Genomic DNA, 21,855 nt, shown 5'->3' with positions numbered 1-21,855 from the left:
TTGTTTTGGGGGGTTTTGGGGGGGGTTGGTTTTGGTTTTTGTTTTGGTTTTTTTTTTCCTTTTATTTTGTTGTGGGGGACCAAGGGGGTGTTTTGTCTTTTACTTTTCAAAGTCCACATGAAGATGCTGCAAGTAGAGCTGCTGGTTTAATCTGAAGTTATTTTTGTGGCTTTTGCTGTCTCTGTAAACTGCAGGAGAAACCTTGAAGGAGAAACAAGCCCCCAGAACTGCCCCCAAACCATCCAGCAGCACCAGCAGGCTGAGGGAATTTAAAGAGACAGTGAGCAATATGATCCACAGCAGACCACAGCAGATTTTACAAACCATCCAGAATTCTCCTCGTGGAGGGAGTAGTGTGGATCAGGCAGAAACACGACCCTCAGAAAGCCTCTCTGCACACTCTCGAGACTGGGAAGTGGAGAGTACCAGTAGCGAGTCTAAATCCAGTTCGTCTAGCAGGTACCGGCCAACCTGGAGACCCAAAAGAGAGTCTCTGAATATAGACAGCATCTTCAGTAAAGACAAGAGGAAACATTGTGGCTACACTCAGCTTAGCCCCTTCTCTGAAGAAGCAGGTAAGAATTTGAGGAGAAAGATTTATTTCAGAATGTGTGGAATTTATTATATTCCACTATCCAATTTTGCTTAAGTAAAGTAGGAAAGTGAAATTTTGAATGTGGCATTTAGGTCAGTGGTGAGTCTTGTCCTTGAAGGCTAGTTTCTGTGTGGATGTTCATGTTGCATGTATGATACTTCTGTTTGCTTTGTATGCGCTAAATTTCACATGTAAGGAAAATAGTAAGGGAAACATTACTGTCTGTGCTGCTTAAATGGACACAGAGCTAGCCTGCTAAGTATCTGAAAGTTCATCCCTTTGAATGGCCCTTTGCATTGGTCTGGTTGTTTTTTCTCTGGCTCATCATGGTATTTTTGCATGATGGTTCAGACTATGGTGCAGTGAGTACCTCATGTATCAGTGCTGAGTTCTTGTTGTGAGGATAAGAGCCTGGCAGCCAGTGATGATTTATCTGGGACCATTTTACACCATAGCAGCTATGGAACTTGTACGTAAAGACTTTGTCCTCAGCTTTGCTGTTTTTGAAAGTAATAAAATTGTTGTGAAACAACTTTAGGTATCTTTTGTTGCCCCTGCCCCAGCCCCTGCTTCCCTTTCCGCAGTCTGCAAATGAATGTAACAGTTACTTTGCTCCCTATCAAGAGGAGGGTAGTCCTGAAACTATAAAGACTGTGGAGAGCAGATGTTTACCAGTTCCTGGTTTTTATACTGTTATGCTACTGGAGCTGCTGCGCTCCCATCTTGGAGTGCTTGAAGGACAGTGTGTGGATGAGAAGGAAGAGGTTTGTGTGACTGGCAGTAGAGTTGTGGTTAGTAAGAATGCTATTGCAGAACTTTGGGGGCCTGGAGAGAAGGAAGGACAGATAATACCAACTAGAAGGAGCTGAAGGTTGAAAAGAATTGGGAAGCATAAAGCAATGTGTATAGGGAAGGTGAAGGGAGAAGAGAACACAGCTCCAGGGAAGGAAGCAAGGGGAGCAAACGAGGAAAGTGGGAAGACACATTGAAATCAAAATAAGGAAGAACTAAAAAAAGGAGAAAAAGTTTTCCTTTCCTCTATGAACTAATGTTATATAAACCTCATCAAATCATAAATGGCAAAATAAACAACATAAAAACTGCAGCATCTGAAGTAGATATTACAGAGTATAATACAGCTGGGTATACTGTAAAATGATCTTAGACAAATTGTTATGGGGAGGAAGGGATTTTCTTTCCAGACTGGATTGTTACCTGGGCGGGAATATGGTAAATTATACTAAAGGGGAGAGATTCAAAAATAAATTTGTTGAATAGATTATTGCATAATATTACTAGGAATGCTGTAAAAGCATTGGGTTTTTTCCTGCTTAATATTGCTAGTTTTACACCAAATTAAAGGCAGTCCTTCTGGCTGATGGTTGAGAAGCTAACTTATATACATATATAGATGATTTGCTGGTGTTGAAGCTTGGATCTTCTACCAAACTATACTCTTTTATCTTGACAGGTAAAGAGCTTATTGAGAATGAGGTGAAGGAACATGCTGTTCAAGAAACAAGATCAAGCCAGTCAAATGTCAGATACAAGCGTGGTGTGCTAGGCCGGGACACCCAGCATCATATGGTGGATCAACATCCTCATCTAATACAGAGGATGGAGTCTGGCTATGAAAGCAGTGAACGCAACAGCAACAGCCCAGTTAGTCTGGACATGCCCTTGTCTGAAAGCTCAAGCACGCACAGGTAGATTTCAACAAACTTCATTTTCGGAGTTGTCCTGGTTTCAGCTGGGATAGAGTTAACTGTCTTCCTAGTAGCTGGTACAGTGCTATGTTTGGAGTTCAGTATGAGAAGAATGTTGATAACACTGATGTTTTTAGTTGTTGCTAAGTAGTGTTTAGACTAAAGTCAAGGATTTTTCAGCTTCTCATGCCCAGCCAGCGAGAAAGCTGGAGGGGCACAAGAAGTTGGCACAGGACACAGCCAGGGCACCTGACCCAAAGTGGCCAACGGTGTATTCCATACCATGTGATGTCCCATTTAGTATAGGAACTGGGAAGTGGGGGCAGGGAATCGCCGCTCGGGGACTAGCTGGGTGTCGGTCGGCAGGTGGTGAGCAATTGCCCTGCGCATCATTTGTGCATTCCAATCCTTTTATTAGTACTGTTGTCATTTTATTAGTGTTATCATTATTAGTTTCTTCTTTTCTGTTCTATTAAACCATTCTTATCTCAACCCATGAGTTTTACTTCTTTTCCCGATTTTCTCCCCCATCCCACTGGATGGGGGGCAATGAGTGAGCAGCTGCATGGTGCTTAGTTGCTGGCTGGGGTTAAACCACGACAGGAGTGATTTGAAGTTTGATTTCTTTTCTGTAGTTACATAATGATATAGAACATTTTTTTAAAAAAAAGCAAACCAGTGCTCCTAGCTTGTAATACAGGTTTATCGGGGCAAGGGAGAAATGGAAGAGAAATAGGAATCTGCGTGTGTTTGATTCCTTTTCTTGTCAGTATATTGTTAACTTACTGCTAGTGAGAAGGAAAAGAAATGGGGTTCGGTTGAATGAGAAATGTTGACTAAAATGGTGCATCTGAAGTGGTTGTACCCTTAGTTTATGATTTAAAAACTCAACTAAAATATCAGACTTGGTGCTTGTCCTTTGAGCAGCTCATAGACATTTTTGTTTCAGTTAAACCATCGCTTGGTAGAAGCCCTGTACAAAATGAGAAATCAATAGTCTTGTGTAGAACTCTTTTGACGTTTTCAGTTAGAGAGGTTCATTGAAGTCTTGCAAGGCACTTGCAATATTTATATGCAAAAATAAATAGCTAGCACAATGTGTTTCTCTCCTTGGCTTAGGAAGCTTCAGGCAATCACAAACCAAGACTGTTTATGGCTGCAGTAGTAGATTTTCAGTTTTAAGAATCTGTTGAGAACAGCTGTCAGACCACGGGTTTAATATGCATTGCATAGTCTTATGGAGGAGAATAGAATTACTGTCCTCCCCCTTGTTAATTTTCTCCTTCCTTGTTTCTCCCAAGATTTTCTTGTGGTAGATTTTTTTTTAATGAAATTAAAATGCAAGTAAATATTTATGTGATGATTAAAAAAAAGATAGATATAATTTCTGCTGGAGAGATTAGTAGAATGGTAAACTATAATTCTGTAATTGCTCTCTTCTTGGAGGGACATTCATATGAAGCGAGCAGGGGGATTGGTTCCTGCCTGGCGTAACATCCCAAAGTCTCACAGCAGCAGCATCTTGGAAGTGGAGTCTACTTCACCAGTTGGGAGCTGGGCAAACAGCCCACACTCCATTGGAAATGGTAAGATACAATTCCTTGGTAGCAGTGGTTTTGCAAGGTAAATTGTATTGGAGTCATTCTTTACTTTCTGGATGTTTATCTTCACAGTGAAATTATGAGGAAAGGGAAAAGAAACATTGAGGAACATAACACAGTTTTGCAAGATATAACTTAGAAGATTTACCAAAGGGGATTGCAAAAAACTTTGTTGGAATATTTCTTTGATCATGTTGCTCTGACATTTTTTGAGTATTGACTTAACTGATAAAGTAAAGCTATTTTTCCTATTCTTTCCCATAACTCAGAATTCTGCCATCAGTGGAAGATACCTTCCTAAGCATAACTCATAATAACTGAGTAGGATTGACGAGTCCTGAAAACAAGCTCATAATGCTATACAAAATTCAAAATTATCAGAAATGAGAATGGATATACATGATACTTTATTCCAGAGAATGACTGGGGAAGGGAAAGGGAGGAGGGGAGACACTTCTTGAATACAGGTCATAGTTGAAGTGAGAATGACTACTGACTGATTTCTGCTGTGTTGACTAGGATATTGATATGCTTTATTTTCCTCCTGTTTTCATCTACTTATGCAGTTTGATGAAAAGCATCTCAGTTGGAATCCATTTTACTTACTAAAGCTAATGATCTGGCAAATTTGATATAGCATTATTTACAAATTATAAGCACAGGAAGAAGCCTCAAGATTTCAGCATCAGCTTAGGGTTATCTCTTCCAACGATTCTTTCTGTTCCGTTTGCTGTTTCTTCGGTCAGTGAATCTAGGGATGTGCTGTGCTGCAGGGGAGCTTGAAGCAATACTGCGGCATTTTGGCCAGTCACTGACACAGAGAAGGCAACTGGAAACCAAATGGCTTGGGCAGGGCTTTAAAAGTAAAATTTAACAAAGTAAAATTTGTGGTCAGAAATTCTGTGGTCTTTGCTCAGTCAGTCCAGTCTGTTATTTTCTAATGTTCATTGTATTCTCCATTAATATTTCTTTGTCTTTTAAGGGATACTTTTAAGAGATCTTACTATCAAAAATTTGTGTTTGGTTTTTTGGGTTTTTTTGGGGTCGGGTTTTTTTTGTTTTTGGTTTTTTGGGTTTTTTTGGGGTCGGGTTTTTTTTTTTAGGTGGGGAGATGTTTGTCCCTTTAAAGAGTGAACTGGATGAATTGCAAGAGGAGGTGGCAAGGAGAGCGTGGGAACAAGAACTGCGCAGGAAAAGAGAAAAGGAAATGGAGGCAGCAATGGGTTTTAATCCCCGTCCCAGCAGGTTCATGGATCTAGATGAACTGCAGAATCAGGGTAACTTTTTGAATGCAGTATATTTTGCAAGACTGTAGTGCTGAAGTTTTTTGAACCTTTGAACTTAATTTCCTATTGTAAGTCTCTCTCTGTCTGTCTCTCTCTGTCTGTCTGTCTCTCTCTCTCCATTACAATTCTGTACCTTCAGTTAGTGAAATACCATCAGTTTCAAACCTGTAGGATGTGAAAAAACTGTGTTTGGTATTTTGACCAAATTCCCTCTTAAATGAGGCAAGAAAGTAATGCAGAGGTGTTTTTAATGTATTTGCAGCTTTCCATTTTTATGGTCATATGCACCATATGCACCACTACTAGTATTGATGTCTGGATTCAGCTATAAGGCTTCAGCCAATATGTTGGAATGAGCATGCTGTTTGTACCTTTTGGATGCCTCAGGTCCACCTGCAGCATAGCTTGTTTATTTAGGCCATTGTTTTGTTTCTGATTGTTTCTGGTAGCATCACTGCCCTAAGCAATTCTGTTTGTTCTGCCCTTGTACTTTCCACTCTTTTCTCCCTGCTCAGCTGTGCAGCCACAGCACAGGCATGGGAACAAGTACTGTGGCAGACTTAAGCTGGATCTAATTGAAAATCTGAGCTTGGTGGTTTAGCTTACATTTTCTAAGGAAAAAGAATTGAAAAAAACATTTTAAAAGCCAAATACTAAGTTTGATTGTCTTTTCCATGACTCCTCATGTTTCTGGCAGGGCATGGCAGCAGAAGAGGTTTAATTGGAAAGATGGAGCTGCAGCAAAGGGAACTTGGTGACAGGATTCACATTTAGTACTTTTGTTTTAGCCCTGATCTCCATCAGCCAATAAGGGGAGTCAGAGAGAAGGTGGGATGAAGTGCCCTGACCCAGACGAGAGTGAAGCCTGAAGCCTGGTAGAGCATTTAATTGGGGGGGCGTTGTTGGGTCAGCAGAGCCAAGGAAGGTGTAGTAAACACCTAGGCTCTGCTCCCACAAATGCATGCATGATTGGGGCAAACCCTCTGTAGCCTCCTGTGTTGCTAGGCCTCCTGGCATCCCTATGCTGCTTGCTCAAACCTGTTGTAGATAAGAGTTGAGGTGCTGGTTTGCTGCTACAGGACAGAGAGGAAAGAGAGGGGCACCCCATGGCAATGCCAGTTCTGGGCACAATACAGCCAGTGCTCTGCAGCCTATAGCCATGCCAACTGCTCAGCAGCCAGAATGTCACTGTGCCAATGGCAGCTGAAAAATATGATCTCTATGAGAATGTCTGACCGTGGGAATGTTTTTATAATTTTTGCTGACCATCAGTGAGCCACTTAGTCTTTACAGTCCTGCTGTGACCTGCCAGTAACCAGCTGAAAAATTCTGATGTACTAGAGTAGACAGGTATCTTTTTTTTATTAGTATTAGTGTTTACTTTTGTAATGTAAATGCTAATGATGTAAAAATTGGAAAGTAAACATCTATTGTTGAGCACGAGGATGTTGTCATCTTTGCTTCTCCTGTCCGAAAGAAAATAGTATATTCTCCAAGACATTGCCCCTCTTGCTTAGCTTTTCCTTGTTAAAAAGAAAGTAAACTACAATAATGCTTAATCAAAAAAGACTTCAGTAGAATGTTTGAGGAGTTTACAAGCATTGACTTGAGATCTGGGAAAATTTTTTTGGTTTTTGGTTGGTTGGTTGGTTGTTTTGTTTGGTTGGTTGGTTGGTTTTTTTATTCCTTTTAAGTCTTTCCCCACCCCAGTCAGAGATGTAATAGCTTAACATTAACAGACTGCTTGACTGCCTGGAAGGCTTGCTTGTATGCAGAACTCCAGAACACTTGTGACTCATTTTCCCCTGAAGTAAACTGCTAAATTCATGCAAAGAAAGCTAACTTTAGTATACTGGCCTTGATTACAAGCCTCAGTAGCCTTGATTTTGAAACTGAATGTGCTGCTTGATTAACTCACTGCTCTAACAACTCACTTCTCTCTGCAGTACTTGCTTTTTGTGCGAGTTCTTTGGGGGTTATGGTGTAAGAGAGTTTGTGTTTGCATCTGTGCACAAGGGTGTTGGGGAGCAGGCCAGGCCATAGCATATGTTATGCAAATTGAGAAAACATAACTTATTGGTGGCTGATAAAGATACTCATGTTCTCTAACACAATGACAAAGACATTCCATTAAAAAATCCCACCCCTAAACAAAACAAAAAGTCAAGTTTTATTTTCTGTTTTCCCCTGCCTCATTTGAATGTGTACATTGTAGTGCATAGTTTGCATAATGCCAAATAGGTGACACCAGATTGTTTGGACATTTCCTACTCTCAGAACTGGATGTTCTGATGCTAGGATGCCGTTTTCATCTTTCTTTCTCTTTTGGGTTCAAGGATGATTTATCCTTATCTTCTCCAAGACTGTTTTCTAAATTGTTGCAAAAAGAATTCTTGACAATTGTCCCTTTCTTCTCGGCTTCTTAGACCTGTGTTTTTCCTCCCAAAGCTGCAAGACCGTTGCATTTTCGTATTCCATATGTCTCTTTCAGCAGTTGAGTGTGTCCACCAAACACATGTTTGTAGAAGTATTTTGTGCAGGCATTTACACTCACACTCAAGTCTGAGTTTTGTTCCCCAGACAGTTGTTTCAGTTTGTTTCCGTTTTGTATGGAAGTAATTGGATATCTGAAAGACAGATGATTTTTGGCAGGGGACTTAATATACAAGGAAAGCCCTGACCTGCTGTATTTCTTTTACTGATAAATTTTGGTTTAGATTTATTTCTAAATTTAGATTAATTCCTACTTGACAGAAGTCATGTGAACTGACTCTGTGATTCGTCTATACCATCTTTTGTACTGATTTAGACTGTTGAAAATAATATAAGAAGCCAGTACAATTCTCTCAAGTAAACAAAATTTGAGGGAAAAAATCTGGTTCACGTTGTTTTACTGTGTGGATGTCAAGCATATCAGGGTGCTCAAGTTGTACTTCTGCTTCGGGAAGGTTAGGTGGTGCGGTCTGGGATATGTGCAGCCTCTGCGAGATTCCATATGTGGAAGAATTTGGCAATCACGGACGGGATGAGGGTGAGGGTTCTGCAATGAATGAAACCAAAATGAAGGGTGCTGCCCATTGCAGGGAGGAGTGATGGCTTTGAGAAGTCGATGCAGGAGGCAGACTTAATCTTTGAAGAGTCGCTGAATCAGGAGCAGAAGGGGGACTGTGCTGCAGCTTTGGCTCTCTGTAACGAAGCTATATGTAAGTAACTAACCGCCTGAGCTATTGCGCTTTTGACAGTTTACTAATACCACAGAAAAAAGTCTGAAACGTTGAATCACGTTAAGTGGTCAGGTAGTAATACAGGGATCTAGCTGGTCTTTAGGAACGTGCAGGGAGACAGAACCTTTCCTTTTTACAAGTATTCCCTTTTGAGGATTTTAGTCCCATTTGTCTTCATCTCTGTTTTTTTTATTGTTTGTTCTCCCCCGCGCTATGGCACCTTTTTGGTGCTAAATGGTGTGTTTCAGGAAGCACCTAGTAGGTAACCCTCTCTGCCACTTGGTCCTCAATTAACAATTTTTTCCCATCCTTGGGCCAAATTACAAAGGGCATTAAGCTCCCCTGTTTCTCATGGAGGGTGTAGCATAGGAAGAAAATGGTAGCCCACTCTTGAGTCCTCTGGATTAACAGAAATGAGCTATGCTGTACCTGACTTTCATGATGAAAAAAGCATAGGACATTGAAGTGCTTAAATGCATTGTGACCTTTGAGAATGTGTGCTATGTGATTTCATTTTATTTTTGGTCTTTTTCCATTATGACTGGCTGGCTGTCTCACCCCATGCTCCCTTCTGTCTGTATGGAATGGCTGCAGACAGAGTGGGTAGCTCCTGTGCATTTGCATTTAGAAATTGGCTCTTATGGACTGCAGAATAAGGGGCGCAGCATACAGCTGTTGTGATAGCTCTATTAGTGTCCATTCCAGCAAGGTATATGCTGAATCTCAAATACCCAGCTGGGTATTCCTGCACATAAAGGGAGTCCCAGATATGGAGGATACAGGAGAAGGGTAGATGACAGAATGAAGCATCAATATGGTAGGCTTGGAAGAGCCTGTGTGAAGGGGATGAGAAGTTGGGCTAAAACATGGATAATTTTTTTCTTTTTTTACTTTATTTTGGTTTAGTTTTAATTAACATGTTTGGACACCTGGCTAAGCTGAATGCGCATTAATGGAAACAATAGCATCCTTGTGAACTCTTGTGGCAGTTTTTGCATGGTCCATGTTTTATGTTCTTGCTGCATCTTTTTTCTTTTTTTTTTATTTTTCAATTTTATTCCTTTTTTCTGTTTGTTTTCTGCTATGTTTTCTTTTGCATTTTAGCTAAACTAAGACTTGCCATGCATGATGCCAGCGCTAGCACTCACAGCAGAGCCCTAGTCGATAAGAAGCTGCAAATCAGTATCCGAAAAGCCCGGAGCCTCCAGGATCGCATGCAGCACCAACAGCCATCGCAGCCGCTGCCGCCGCCAACCTGCCACCCACCACAGGGTGGCACCATGGCCCAGTCTACAAGGTAGTCCAAATATATCACCTAGAACCAGATCTGAGCTGCACCTATGAGCAGTGCAATCTGGAAAGAAATAGCAAACTCTATATATTCCCCTGGATAGTCGCAATCCTACAGTGTTACTCCCTATTCCTTTCTTTTTTAGGTTAAATCCTATTATAAGATGGTCAAGTCCTGTGTCTCCCCACCCCCCAGTCTTTATAGAATAGGTCAATGTGCACGTGTTCAAAATGTGATCTGTGACAGAGAATTGTAGCAGTCAGTGACTGGCAGCACAGATGTTTTATGCACCAAGGGACAGAATACAATAGACAATAACCTGGCTAAAAAGGGGGTGTGTGTTAGGATGAAATGTGCAGCTGTTTATCATCAGGAGCAGTTTCAGGACTCAGTAGAAGTGTACTACAGTAAAAATCTTGCTATAATTGCTTTTTTGTTGGGAACAGCAACCAGTGTGTTTTAGTGCTCTGTACTTTGAAAAGTGTCGAGTACACTGATCTTTTCTTTCTAGTCCACTTCTCTAGTGGTGCAGTGGTACAACTCTTGGATCCAGATCCTGATCCTGTCACCTTGACTACTCTCTCTGATGCTGTATCATTCTTCATTTTCTTTCTGTGCTTCCCAGCATCCTGTAGCTTGGCTTAGCAGCCTCTTCAGTGTCTCTTCATGATTCTTTCTTCCATATTGACTTTATAGCATAATTAACTCTGCTGTAACTGATCCTTTTTACCTACCCTCTTCAGCATGCAGCTTAATCCTTCTTTCTTCCCATGCCATTCCCTTCTAGCACTAGATCTTCCCTATCCAATTTCTAGGCTGTTTCTTGAACTGTTACTTTTCTTCCCTCTCCCATTTCTTACATGTTGTATTATCAGAAGCTTAGATGAAATCTTAGATGAGAATCCTTTTTCTTTTCCTTTTTTTAAAATGCCACATACAGCTATATACTAAAACTCAGTTAATTCGCACACCTGCCAGGCTATAGTTCATAATGTTCTTTTCTTTTTCTGCAGTAGCTGAATTATATGTAATGAGGGCTGATCTTTTTGTCAATCAGGGGTCCATTATATCCTCTTTTACAAGAGAAATGCAGAGCCCCAATTATGCATTTTGGCAGATTCTAAGAAAATGAAAGAAAGGAACTTTCTAAACCAATTTTGTTAATGCTGAACTTGCTCACTGCTGCTCTGTGAAAAGAACATTACTTTTGCAAAAAGTTATAGCCAACCAAATGTTAATATTGCAGCCAATGAAAAGAATCTATTCATAGCCAGAGTTCTGTACTCTTGCTTTCATATAAATAACATTGTAGACAGTGCAAAGTTTGCAATTACTCAGATGAGGTCATTCTGCTACACATATCAACTAGGTCTTCATGATAACTTTCATTTTATGCACCTCAAGGAGGAAACAAAGCAATGATGCTACAGTTTCCTTAAGTTCTCTGTTGGAATTGTTTGTAGCCTGTCATTTTCTCACAGGCACGTGGACTTGGTACTGGTTTTTCTGTCTGCATATTAAAATGCTAATTAAATGCAGAAAAATGCCAAGAACACATATGACCCAAGGATATAATTGTCTTGCATTGACGCATAAAAGACTACAAATTATTTTTTAGAAGTATACTTAGAATACAAGTTATTTATTACAAAATAATAGTTATATATTTATAACTCAAATTTTACTTAATGTGTTGGATAAATATCTCAAAGATCAGAATATAAAGATGATATGAGAGAAATTTCAACCTGTTCCTTCCATTTGTCAAGTCATTCTTAATGAAGTTGCCTGGAGAGATGGGACCTCATGGAAATACTGTCAGTTCATGTTCAGATCATGAACATGTCCAAAGTATTTTCAAAAATATTTAAGATGTTAATGTTGGAAACAGTTGGTTTGTTTTATATAATGCTATTTTTACTATTCTTACAGTTACCCCTACCCACATGCTCAGTCTGCTGGTTAAAGTGCCTAGGGTGCTGTACAAGAATACTTTATATAGAGCCTAACTGTAGCAAAATACTCTTAAAAATATGAAATGGATTCAGTAGATGAGTTATAGTAGGAAATCATGGTTAGAAGCAAAGGACTAACATGTATGTATCTGCTGAATTAATGCAAAATCTTCATCAGAATACGGTTAGCAAAGACAGGTGTGTTGAGGTATATGTCACCTAGTGCAAGTTCTGTACCCTAGGGATAAATGTAAGAAATGACTACTGCTAATCATTTACCCTTCTGTGTGTTTTAGTGAACAGACTGGCCCGCTCCAAGTACTGCTGAGCCAGGAGGTACCACTGGAACCCAACAAAGAAGTGGAATTTGGGTCCAGTTCTTTCTTCCACCCACCTGCTTCCTGCCATGAATTGCACTCATCATTATATCCAGAGTCTTCCTCCTTGCCCCCTTCTGAAAGCAATCCATCCAACAGGATCTCTCCAAACATCCAGTCTGCTTCTGCTGATTTTCATGACCAAGTTCCCTCTTTTCCCTATAGGCAAGGGTTGGCAGAGAGGTCTGCAAGAACTGAGAATGATGCCCACCATAGTGTGGAATTCGCTGACACCACAGCCACAGGGCTAAACGACTACAGGGAATGCTGCAGTAGCAGCAAGTTAGAAGAGGTTCATAACATAATGCCTATTCTCACATCTCAGTACAAATCCAAGGCTAACGCAGTAAACTCTGGGTCTTTGCCTACACTGTTTCCCTGTCCACATCCACCACAAGCAGCATCTCCTGAAAAGGACAGCCAGCACAGTCCTTGTTCCAAACTTGCCAGCTCTCCAGTGCGGCCCAGCATTGATCATTTAGGGGCCTACCATGCAATGACCCCTGCAACTTCATCCCCTACACAGCAGTGTTCCTTGGATCCTTTGCAGAAAACAAATAAGTACTCCAGAGCAAACAGCCATGAGATTTTATTACCCTCACAGGATGAACATGGCACAGCAGAAGGTTGCAAATCTGAGGCTTTTAGTACAAAGGGACATGTTCGCTCCTTGGCAGAGCAGTTTCAGAAAATGCATACAGTCTCCCAGAGAAAAGGTAATCATGAAAAAGGCTGGATTGCTGCAGTGTGTCAGGATGAGAAGTCTCCAAAATTAACACAAAAATCTTTCATCAACCCTTCATCCTCTGATTACAGACAGCTAATCCATCAAAACCAAGAGAACAAAAACCAGTCATCTGAAAAATTACACTCAACTGTGGATCTTAGGGATGGGGTAGTTTCTTTGGAGGGTTTTAGTGCCCAACATGTTGCTTCTAAGAATATTTGTTCTCACAGTGAAGAGCTGTGTAGAAGAGGTGGACAGAATATAGCAGACCCTGCACCCTACCTGGAAAGGCACTGTCATGATGGAGGAATGAAACAGGTGGATGATGGAGCTACTAGTAGTGTGGTTGCCTCTATGCCTGTGGACTGTTGGGTGGATAATGTTACTAGGTATTACAGTTCTCAGAAGGCTAATAAGAATACTGAATGGCTTCCTGTACCTGGGAGGAGTCCACCCCTTTCTGATCAGAGAGCAGTTGGAGATGACTTGAGCAGGATCCCAGTACATCTGCATCCACAGTGGAATCAAGACACAGAACAGGAGCTCTCAGAACTGGATTCCCTCTATCAGACTAGTCTGCAGGCATCTCAGGCCACTAGGCCTTTCTTGGGAAGACAGGACAGTGCTAGGTATCCATTTGACCAATCAGGTAAGAATGATGCAGCTGTTTTTCTTGGTTGACCTGCTTGTGTACTCCAGTATAGGTGAAGGTTGTTTTAGATAAATGGGCATGAATTTGCATACAGGTGCAGAAAGATTCAGGTTGTGAACTCTGAAAGCATTCTAACTATACAGTTAGAGAAGCAGTGTGATAGCACTGCCTGGGGAGGCTGCAGAGTAGCTGTTGATCTTGGCAAATGGAGAGCAACATCTGTTAAGAGTAACATAGAAATAATTGATTCTGTTTTCAAGCAGGGAGCTAGCTGCTTAGGTCAGGCTGCTGAACTTTGCTGTTTGAAAGTCCTACATCACCTCTGGAATTCATTAAACTGTTTCTATGCCTGAAGTTAATGTTCTCCACTTTTGTGAATTTTAACTGATTGTACTGTATTTGAGAATTTAGTCTGTACCTGGTTGAGGGGAATAACTTTTAAAAGTGCTCCAGATCTATGGGAGTTGAACTTGTGTTTTGCTAAGGACTACCTCCTTTAAGTCCTGGAAAATTACTTGTGAAAGCAGCACTGGGGGTCCACGATCTGCAGTAAAATCCTTGAGACATTGTGGATTAGTTGGTGCCGACAGAGAACAGATTCCATTGGTGAGAATATCCAGCTGTTGGCTGGAGACATTCAGTTAGAGTCTGATGGCAGCAGTCTGGTTCCACTTAAGCTGATCTAATCTCCTGCCTGAGATAGGGCAACCCTGATTCTCTGCTTAGCACAAATGAAGTAAATTTCTTCATAATCCATGTCATAGCATTAGAGCTACAAATTTTCTAGTTAAATATAAAGCAGCTTGAAACTTCATGGATACCAAAGTGAGAGAGAGAGAGGGATGTGCGATATATATTGCAATACATACACAAGGCAAGTTTTTCCCCTGCCCTGCACCTGTGGAGGTGGAGCCTCCATCGTTCCTGACAAATCAAGCCTGGCCCTGGCCAGACTGAATACTGCAGTAAACTCTTGAACAGGTTTTTATTCAACAGTTCAGGTTTTCTATGAAACTCTCTTGTCTTGCAGTCCACTGGCAGACCAGGTGACACATCTGAAGGTGGCCATTTCCCATTTGTTATCCTTTTAGTTTTCTTTCAGAGTTAGGCAAGATCTGACCTCACAACCTTGCAGATATTCTCTTGCATGGGCTTGAATCAGAAGGTCTTATGTGTTCTATTTAGCTTACTGATTTTGGAAGGCCTTTCTGGAAATCTAATAGGATAAAGCCTGGTTGCTTTAGTGTTAGCTGGAGCTTCAGAGTTCTGTCATCAAACAGTCTGTTTCTTATGCTGACACTTTTCTTGCTTATTTTCTGACTACATACATGAGGGAGATGAGATAGAGATATTCTTGTAAAGTGAAGAAATGCGTTTGAGATCTTTACTTCTGGTTTGCTGTGACTTTCAGTTGTTTCTTCATAAGTTCTGCAAATTCTGTATAAAACCAAAAAGTTTGAACCAGTGCATCTACTGTGATGAACTGGATGAAAATCACCTGAGTGGGTCTAGGACAGCTCTTTCTCACTTTTGACTTGGATTACCGATTCATTTGCAAATGCTGTTTAAGCTTTCTGCCCCATATCAACTGGTTTTGTCACACCTTTGCATTCAGAATCATGGTGAAAATGCCTGTTTCATTACTGAAACTTTACAACAGAGATTAAGCAAAGACGTGATCCTCCAAATGCCGCCTCAATGCAGAAAATGTGTCATTACCAGCACATCACCTTTCTTCCTTTATAGAGAAATTTCCTGTGACCATTTTTATTAGGCCATTGGTCTGCCTGTCTTTTCCATGAGAAATTTTAGGATTATAACTGGACGGTGGGGATCACACTGAAGTGAAGTAACTGTAGCAATTTTAGTTAAATATAACACTTTTAACTATTTAACCAGCACAACAAATGGCTGACAAACTGTAGCATTGAGTGGGAACAAGCAGGTGCATATGTGGGGAACTTAAAGCTGATGAGTCTTGTCTGTCCCAAGTAACTTTAGGTAACTTGCTCTTGGTAGCTGATTTTCTGCCCTTTTAGGCTCCCTAAACTCTCTCACCTCTGTATCAAACAAGTGCTTGAGTGCAGTTAAATCATTTAACTCTTAAATAGTTCACCTAACTGCTTCCCAGAAGCCTGCAAAAGGGTGGGTAAAGCAGACTTGAGTATCCTGATAGACTGTCTCCCCTTGAAATGTTGGGAGTTAGCTTATATATTAATGTTCAAAGGATCTGCGATGACTTCTCATTTGGTGTGTATAGTCTGTCTGGTTTTGCTGAAGTCAGACTTAAGATAGTCAGAAATGTGCCATATTATGCATTTTCTTTCCCAGTCTCTGCAAACCTGAATGTGAGCAAGCTGCACGCTACAGCTGGCATGGGTCTCTCGAAAACCCCAACAGCAGAGATCGAGCGCAGTCTGCGTGGATCCGCTGTCTCTTCTGTCTCCAAGGTGACATGTTACTTAAGATGCGCTAGATGGGTAAGGGCTTGGCCTGTGCAAGTGAAAGAATTTACAATGGCAGAAGTGGAATATATTATGAAAAAGGTACTGGGGTCATTGATACTAATGTTAGAATTTTAAGTGCAGTTTAGCTCAGGATTAATTAGGTAAAAAATGACCGACTCGTGCTACATGCAGCTTGCATGCAATCAAATTGTCTAAATTCTGACTTTGAGGAGCATATCCCTGAAAACTTTAAGATGTAGTCTCTTTGAACATATTGACATGAACTGCATTGCATCTCAACTTATGATAACTGCTTCTTGATGTTACTACTTGCAGGGGCACAGCCTTGGGTTTGGGTTTTTTTTACTCTGTCACTACATATTTTGAAAGTGGGGGATAATCTGGTATTTGCTACAGTTGGTAGTTGATCACCTCAGAGTGGGAGAAGATGCTTTTTTTTCTGGGGAGAAACTGTTTAAATAACTGGCAGTTACATATCAGTGCCTGTACATGAAAACATACAAGTATTTCCAAGGGGAAATTACATTTCCTATAGTACTTCCATACTCATGAAAGAAAGAGGAAGGGAAATGTTTATTCCTTAACATAAGATTAACAAGCTTCCAGCACTCATCAAATAATCCTAGATTTATTTTTTTTTTTGTTATGAGAAGACTGTAGTACTTTATCATAGGATGTCAGCTGCAGCCATGATTATTTCTACAGGGGCAGTGATGCCTGTAGCAGCAGTTAGTCCTTTAGGTAGGTTTATCCTAGTAGAGACTTTTTGTCCTGGCTTTAGATATTTACAAAAGAATGAATCTCACTTAGACAAATCAATCAGTATATATTTGCTAAAGAAAGAAAGACTATAAGGAATAATATTTTTAATCACCATATCCAAATGGACCCATTTGCTTTAAGCATTCAAGGTAGTACCTGAGTGAAGGATTTCAAAAAAGAAAAGGTCATGGAGTTTCATTGAAGTATAGCCTGTTAGATTTCTATTGATCTCTCCAATATCAATTTTGTATAATAATTATGGGAAGAGCCTTTTCTGAAAGTGTGTTATTGTCTGCAGGTCACATATACCAGAGAACATAGCAAGGAACCAGAAGACGAAGAAATATACAGTGCAGAGAATTTCCGTCGCATTGCTCGCAGTCTCAGTGGGACAGTCATCTCAAACAGAGAAGAGACCTTGGTCTCTTCTCACAGTTTTGTAAGTAGAACGATGTGCAGCTTTCCAAAGAGCCATCATCTGTGTGTATGGTTGCTGTTTTCTCTCTCCACATTTCATAGTTAACAAACAAGACTGCAGACAACTGAATAATAAGTGATGATGAAAGCTTGTCTTTGTGAGGTTTTTGTTCTCTTTTTGGAAGAAGAATGAGCTTTTATTTAAGTAACAAAGCTATCTTCTTCAGGAGTCATTCCAGAGTAGTACCTGCTGCAGCTGGTAAGCACATGAGCTAATATTACTTGCCAGTATACAAAGGCATCCAGTATAAGCATTATTTTCAGTTGACTTGGAGAGTTTTCAAGAAAGCTTTTAATGCATCTGTAATTTTAAAAAGACACCACTAACCATGTGGAAGTTTCTGCTCTCTTGTGTGTATATTCAGCAAGTTTTAGAGAGTAAAAGTATGCATAAAGGGGAGACAATTCAAGACTTGGTACATAACATGCAGTCAGTTACATACAGGAAGTAACTAAAAATAGATTGATTTTTCCTTTGTTACCTCTGTTAAGTAGCTTTAGATGCAAGTTAAAACTGCCACTGAGGAGAACAGTAACAGATTATTGTTGGTGTTTAGCAACATAGCCAGATATAATGTGAAGGTTAGGCTTGGACTGATTTTTTTATGAACTGTGCTTAAGTTTTGATTTGAAACCAACTGCATAATAAGTGTAGAAGAGTCTCAGTTGCAAAATCAGTTATTTAGACTGGTTGGTCTGATTCTATCTGTCTGCTGTGTACCATAAGCTAAGAATATGTCAACTTCTGAACATTTGCTCCTCAGTGTGCTTTAGTTGAGGGCTTTAACATGTACCTGGAGGTACTGGCAGAAGCAATTAAAAACCTCTAGCTGTCCAAGACCCCCCTCTCTGCTGAACATTTTTATCCCCACAAGAGAATCAGACAATAGGATGGGTGTCTGTCACCACTCTTCAAGTTAGTCACTGGGCTTAAGTCTGTGATCGTTTGTTATCATGCCGTTCAGCCATCCCTCCTTTGGGGTAGGTACCTCATAATAGAGGGAAATGGTACAGCACTGGTAAATACTTCAGCTGCAACAAGTAAATCTGTTCATAGTCTGGAATTGGAGCTTTCAGTAAGGACTGCTAGAAAATAGGAAGAAAGGATCAGCAGTACCCTTCTTTATTTCATGGCTTGTGTAGCATGGCAGTTCCAATGCTGACTGGCCTGCCATCATTCTGTGGATTCAGTTTGTGAACCAAACCTTCATGAGTGGTTTGTGTTTGTTTTGGCTTTTTCTGCTTAGTCTATTTCCAGCGAAATGATCCTCCTAAGCAGCCCACCACTGCAGTAAGAGCCTTACTGGACTGATGCAGCTTTTATGTGTATTTCTTTTTCACATACAGATGCATGTTTTTATTCTGGTGACTCATCCCTTTCCTTGGATCAACACCATTTTTGCTTGATTCAACCCAACTCTGTGTTTACTCATCATTTTATGTTCTTTTCTTCTCCTTTCTCATTTTATAAAAGGAAGCACCAAATATGAGGAAAATGCCAGTGGACACCAGCCACCGTTCTTCCAGCTCCACTTCCCTTCCTTTCCCCCATGATCCTCCTGTGTTTCCCTTTGATCCCCAGCACAACCTAAACCAGGTGCAGCACCTACCCCAGGATGTACTGATGCCCAGCATGGTGGGCAAGGCACGTAAGCTGTCAGGTAATCACAGGACTTTTCATCCTCCTTCGTGATCAGAAATACTGCTGAAATACAACTTTTCAGATCTTGTCTTTCATAATGATGTTTCACCGTCTGCCTGAATTCCTCCAGAAATCTGGAGGGACAAATCATGTCCTTTTTTTTTCTTCTCTGCCCTTTTGAGTTGTTCTGTGGTCCTGTGCTAAGTGGACATAACAGAAGGGAATAATCTTTATGGAAACATTATGATAACTTTATATATAACCATATTCACATTTTTTGAGGTATTTTCTTTAGCGTAAAAGTAGCAGTAAGACCCACCACCTTGTCATGTATGAGAATACTTCCACAAGCTACTAATTCCAGCAACTCACACATATAATTGTGCCAATAGAAATAACTAACTCCTGCATGAGAATTATTTTCCCTGTGACAGCCATCAAAACCAGTTTGATCTACCAGCCTTGAAATACCTTGTTGGGCTCCTTGATGACACAAGGGCTATTAAAGAAATCTGAAGTCTGTCACAGCAGCTGGAGTAGGATAAGGAGGAAATGCAGTGAGGAAAGTGAATGCTAGAATGGGTACAGCTAGCTTTTATTCAGAATTGCATGTCAACCAGTAACTGGATGTACTAGTGATTTCGTTTTTCTTCTGTCACCTGTTGGCCACAGCTGAAAGTTCTGACAGGATGAGACAAAAAATATAACTAAGCAAACCATTTTTTTTTTCCTCCCCCCCCCAGGAGATCAGAAGAACATCATCCAGAAACTTTTGGTTGTGCCTGACAGGGGTGAAGCTTTCCAAGGTGAAGGCTACCCAGGTGTGGCACTGAGCTATGGGAGTCTCCCTTGTGCACCCAAAGGCACCCTCTCCCAGGGGCAAAAGCCTCTTGTTAATCCACATTTAGGAGGTGGAGCATCAAGTGTCTCTGGCCGTTGGCTGAACACAAGCTACCCTGCCAGGCAAACAGCCACGCTACCAGATAAACGAACAACGCTCTGGGGGAAACATGCTGGCCAGCCAGGCAAGAGTTTACAGGAAGGCTTTCTCCAGCAGCCTTCACAACATCAAATGCATGAATCTTATGCCATCAGTTGCAGGCTACCAGCCAGCACAGACTACAGCACTTTAAGAATACCACGTGAGCCTTCTTGGGATCCTGGTGCCTCTCAAGGTTGTCCTGTGCCCCCTTCTTGTGTTAAGGCCCCGGGTCCAAGGAGAGTTGATATGCCCCCAGAAGAAGACTGGCGACAGAACAGCTACACCCCTCAGCCTGGCAGAAGGCGAATGCTGCCAATGCATGTGATGGATGGGACTTTTTCTTCTGCTTCGGAAGCACACAGAAATATGCTGGCTCGTGCAGCAGCAGCTACTGGCACCATGCAAAATAATGGCTGGTGAGATCCCATCCACTCCATGTGCCCTAATAAGCCACTCTGTGAACAGACTATAGCTGTTGCCAGAGCATGGATTACATGGAGACAGCAAACTCGTATCTGTGCCAGTTTTGTCTTAAAATGTAGCTATACAGTATGTGGAAACTAATTGCACTGTATTTCCTTTCTGACACTACTGAACTGCTGTCTGGATGGGGAATCTTAGGTATTCTAGTCCTGGCCTCTCCTAGCAAAAAAGTGCAATAGGAATGGTAAGCTTCAGGGGCATTGGTTTATGGGTAAGTTCAGAAGTATGCATATGTTTTGAAGGAAGACGGCCACTAACAAAGGACACTTTTAAGGACTCTTTTTCATGAAATATAGCTTTGGTAAATTTTTCACATAAAAAACCCAATCCTTTTGTTTTCCTCTCATTCTGCTCTCCTGTTCCTTCCTAGGGAAAAAAACTGACCCACCTTCCAGGTTCCAGTAAATCTGCACTTGGCAGGCTGGCAGTTAGTAAGGCAAACCCAGTTTTCAGTGTGCTGAGATCGCGGGCAGAGATCACAGCTGTAGTTGCTGCTGAGGAAATGGCAGGGAGACAATGTTCATCAGTAAATGAGAATTTTCTCCACTTCCTTAAGGCAAACTAACAATGCTTCAAACAGAAAAGACTGTTAATGCTGCACGCTTAATTACACCAATGTAAACACAGAATAAGTTTAACTATTTTAGTGTCAAACATACTTGCTTTTGTAAGTATTTTTCAAATAAATCTATGAAAATAGTTCTATTTACCTGTGTGTATGAGCTTTCTTTGCTATTTGGCTTTACTCATCAGTTGGCCTGAAGCTGCTCATTTATTTTCTTATACACTAACAAACATGAGTAAATTGTTTATTATAGTTCATTAACAATGTTCATGTTATAAATATTTAGTTAGATTGGAGGGAATGTCTAATTTTGTCCCTGGATTTGATGTGTTTCATAACTACTGTGCTTAAATTTCCCTTCCTAATGAATAGTAATTAACAATGTCGTTTGGAAAGTATTTTGAGACTTTGTTGGAGGGAAAACAACAGAATCCGTGCAAGATGGTAGCATAATGCAGATAGCACTCTTATACAAAAAAGTCTTTAGAAACGATTGGTGTAGTGAGAAGTGCCATTTTTGTAAGAGCTGCGCTCCTGCTCTTGCAAATGCTTTCAGGTGTGGTGGTTAGGAGTTGTTTAAAAAGGCAGAGGATTCTGTTACAAACTCCCACAGAGTGGGACTGGAGCTGTGGTGATACTTGCCCAGGCAGCCCGTGGAAGGTCTAGGCTGTCCTCTAGTGCAATGTATGCCTTGGTAAACCCCTCTCGCAGTGCTGCTCTAGGTGAGGGTCCTCATTTTAATTTCATGTTTTGCACTTCGGTGCTTGATGGAATTTCAGCAGGTTTTGCTGTTTAGTCTGAGATTGAGTCTCATTCGTTTTAATAAATGTCATTTCTCAGCATCTTGTTTCTAAATAATTGCTGTTACGTCTGTTACTATTACAATCTCATGTAACTACATTGCCCTAAATTGTGTTTTACATTTGGGATCGTTGCACACTTCTGAGTACTTAACTGCTCCCACTAGCGGTGGTTACCAGAACAAAGCACTGCTTTCTTCCACCCCTCCATTTCAGAAAAGCCCTACCAACTTTTGACTTTTTCACACAATGGTTTTGCCAA

At 40.8% G+C, this 21,855-nt stretch overlaps 1 protein-coding gene across 2 annotated transcripts in view; it reads left to right on the top strand.

The window, feature by feature from the left end:
- Positions 1–20,927, top strand: part of USP54 (ubiquitin specific peptidase 54) — a 54,324-nt gene extending 33,397 nt beyond the window's left edge. Inside the window, exons 12-23 of one of the 2 annotated variants that reach the window (XM_010567750.1) lie at positions 195–575; positions 2,067–2,301; positions 3,748–3,887; positions 5,006–5,179; positions 8,272–8,391; positions 9,517–9,709; positions 11,955–13,411; positions 15,746–15,864; positions 16,943–17,083; positions 18,596–18,782; positions 19,507–19,584; positions 19,672–20,927. In XM_010567750.1, the coding sequence (XP_010566052.1) occupies positions 195–575; positions 2,067–2,301; positions 3,748–3,887; positions 5,006–5,179; positions 8,272–8,391; positions 9,517–9,709; positions 11,955–13,411; positions 15,746–15,864; positions 16,943–17,083; positions 18,596–18,782; positions 19,507–19,584; positions 19,672–20,165 (3,719 nt within the window). In that variant the 3' untranslated portion in view covers positions 20,166–20,927. Of the gene's footprint in view, positions 1–194; positions 576–2,066; positions 2,302–3,747; positions 3,888–5,005; positions 5,180–8,271; positions 8,392–9,516; positions 9,710–11,954; positions 13,412–15,745; positions 15,865–16,942; positions 17,084–18,595; positions 18,783–19,506 lie in introns of both variants that reach the window. The other variant, XM_010567749.1, reaches the window with a different exon arrangement.
- Positions 20,928–21,855: the final 928 nt, after the last annotated feature.

Source organism: Haliaeetus leucocephalus, unplaced genomic scaffold (assembly GCF_000737465.1).
Source record: "Haliaeetus leucocephalus isolate CR32 unplaced genomic scaffold, Haliaeetus_leucocephalus-4.0 Scaffold229, whole genome shotgun sequence".
Lineage (NCBI taxonomy): Eukaryota > Metazoa > Chordata > Aves > Accipitriformes > Accipitridae > Haliaeetus > Haliaeetus leucocephalus.
The sequence above is the reverse complement of the archived record's forward strand: the minus strand, read 5'-3'. Positions and strand labels throughout refer to the sequence as shown.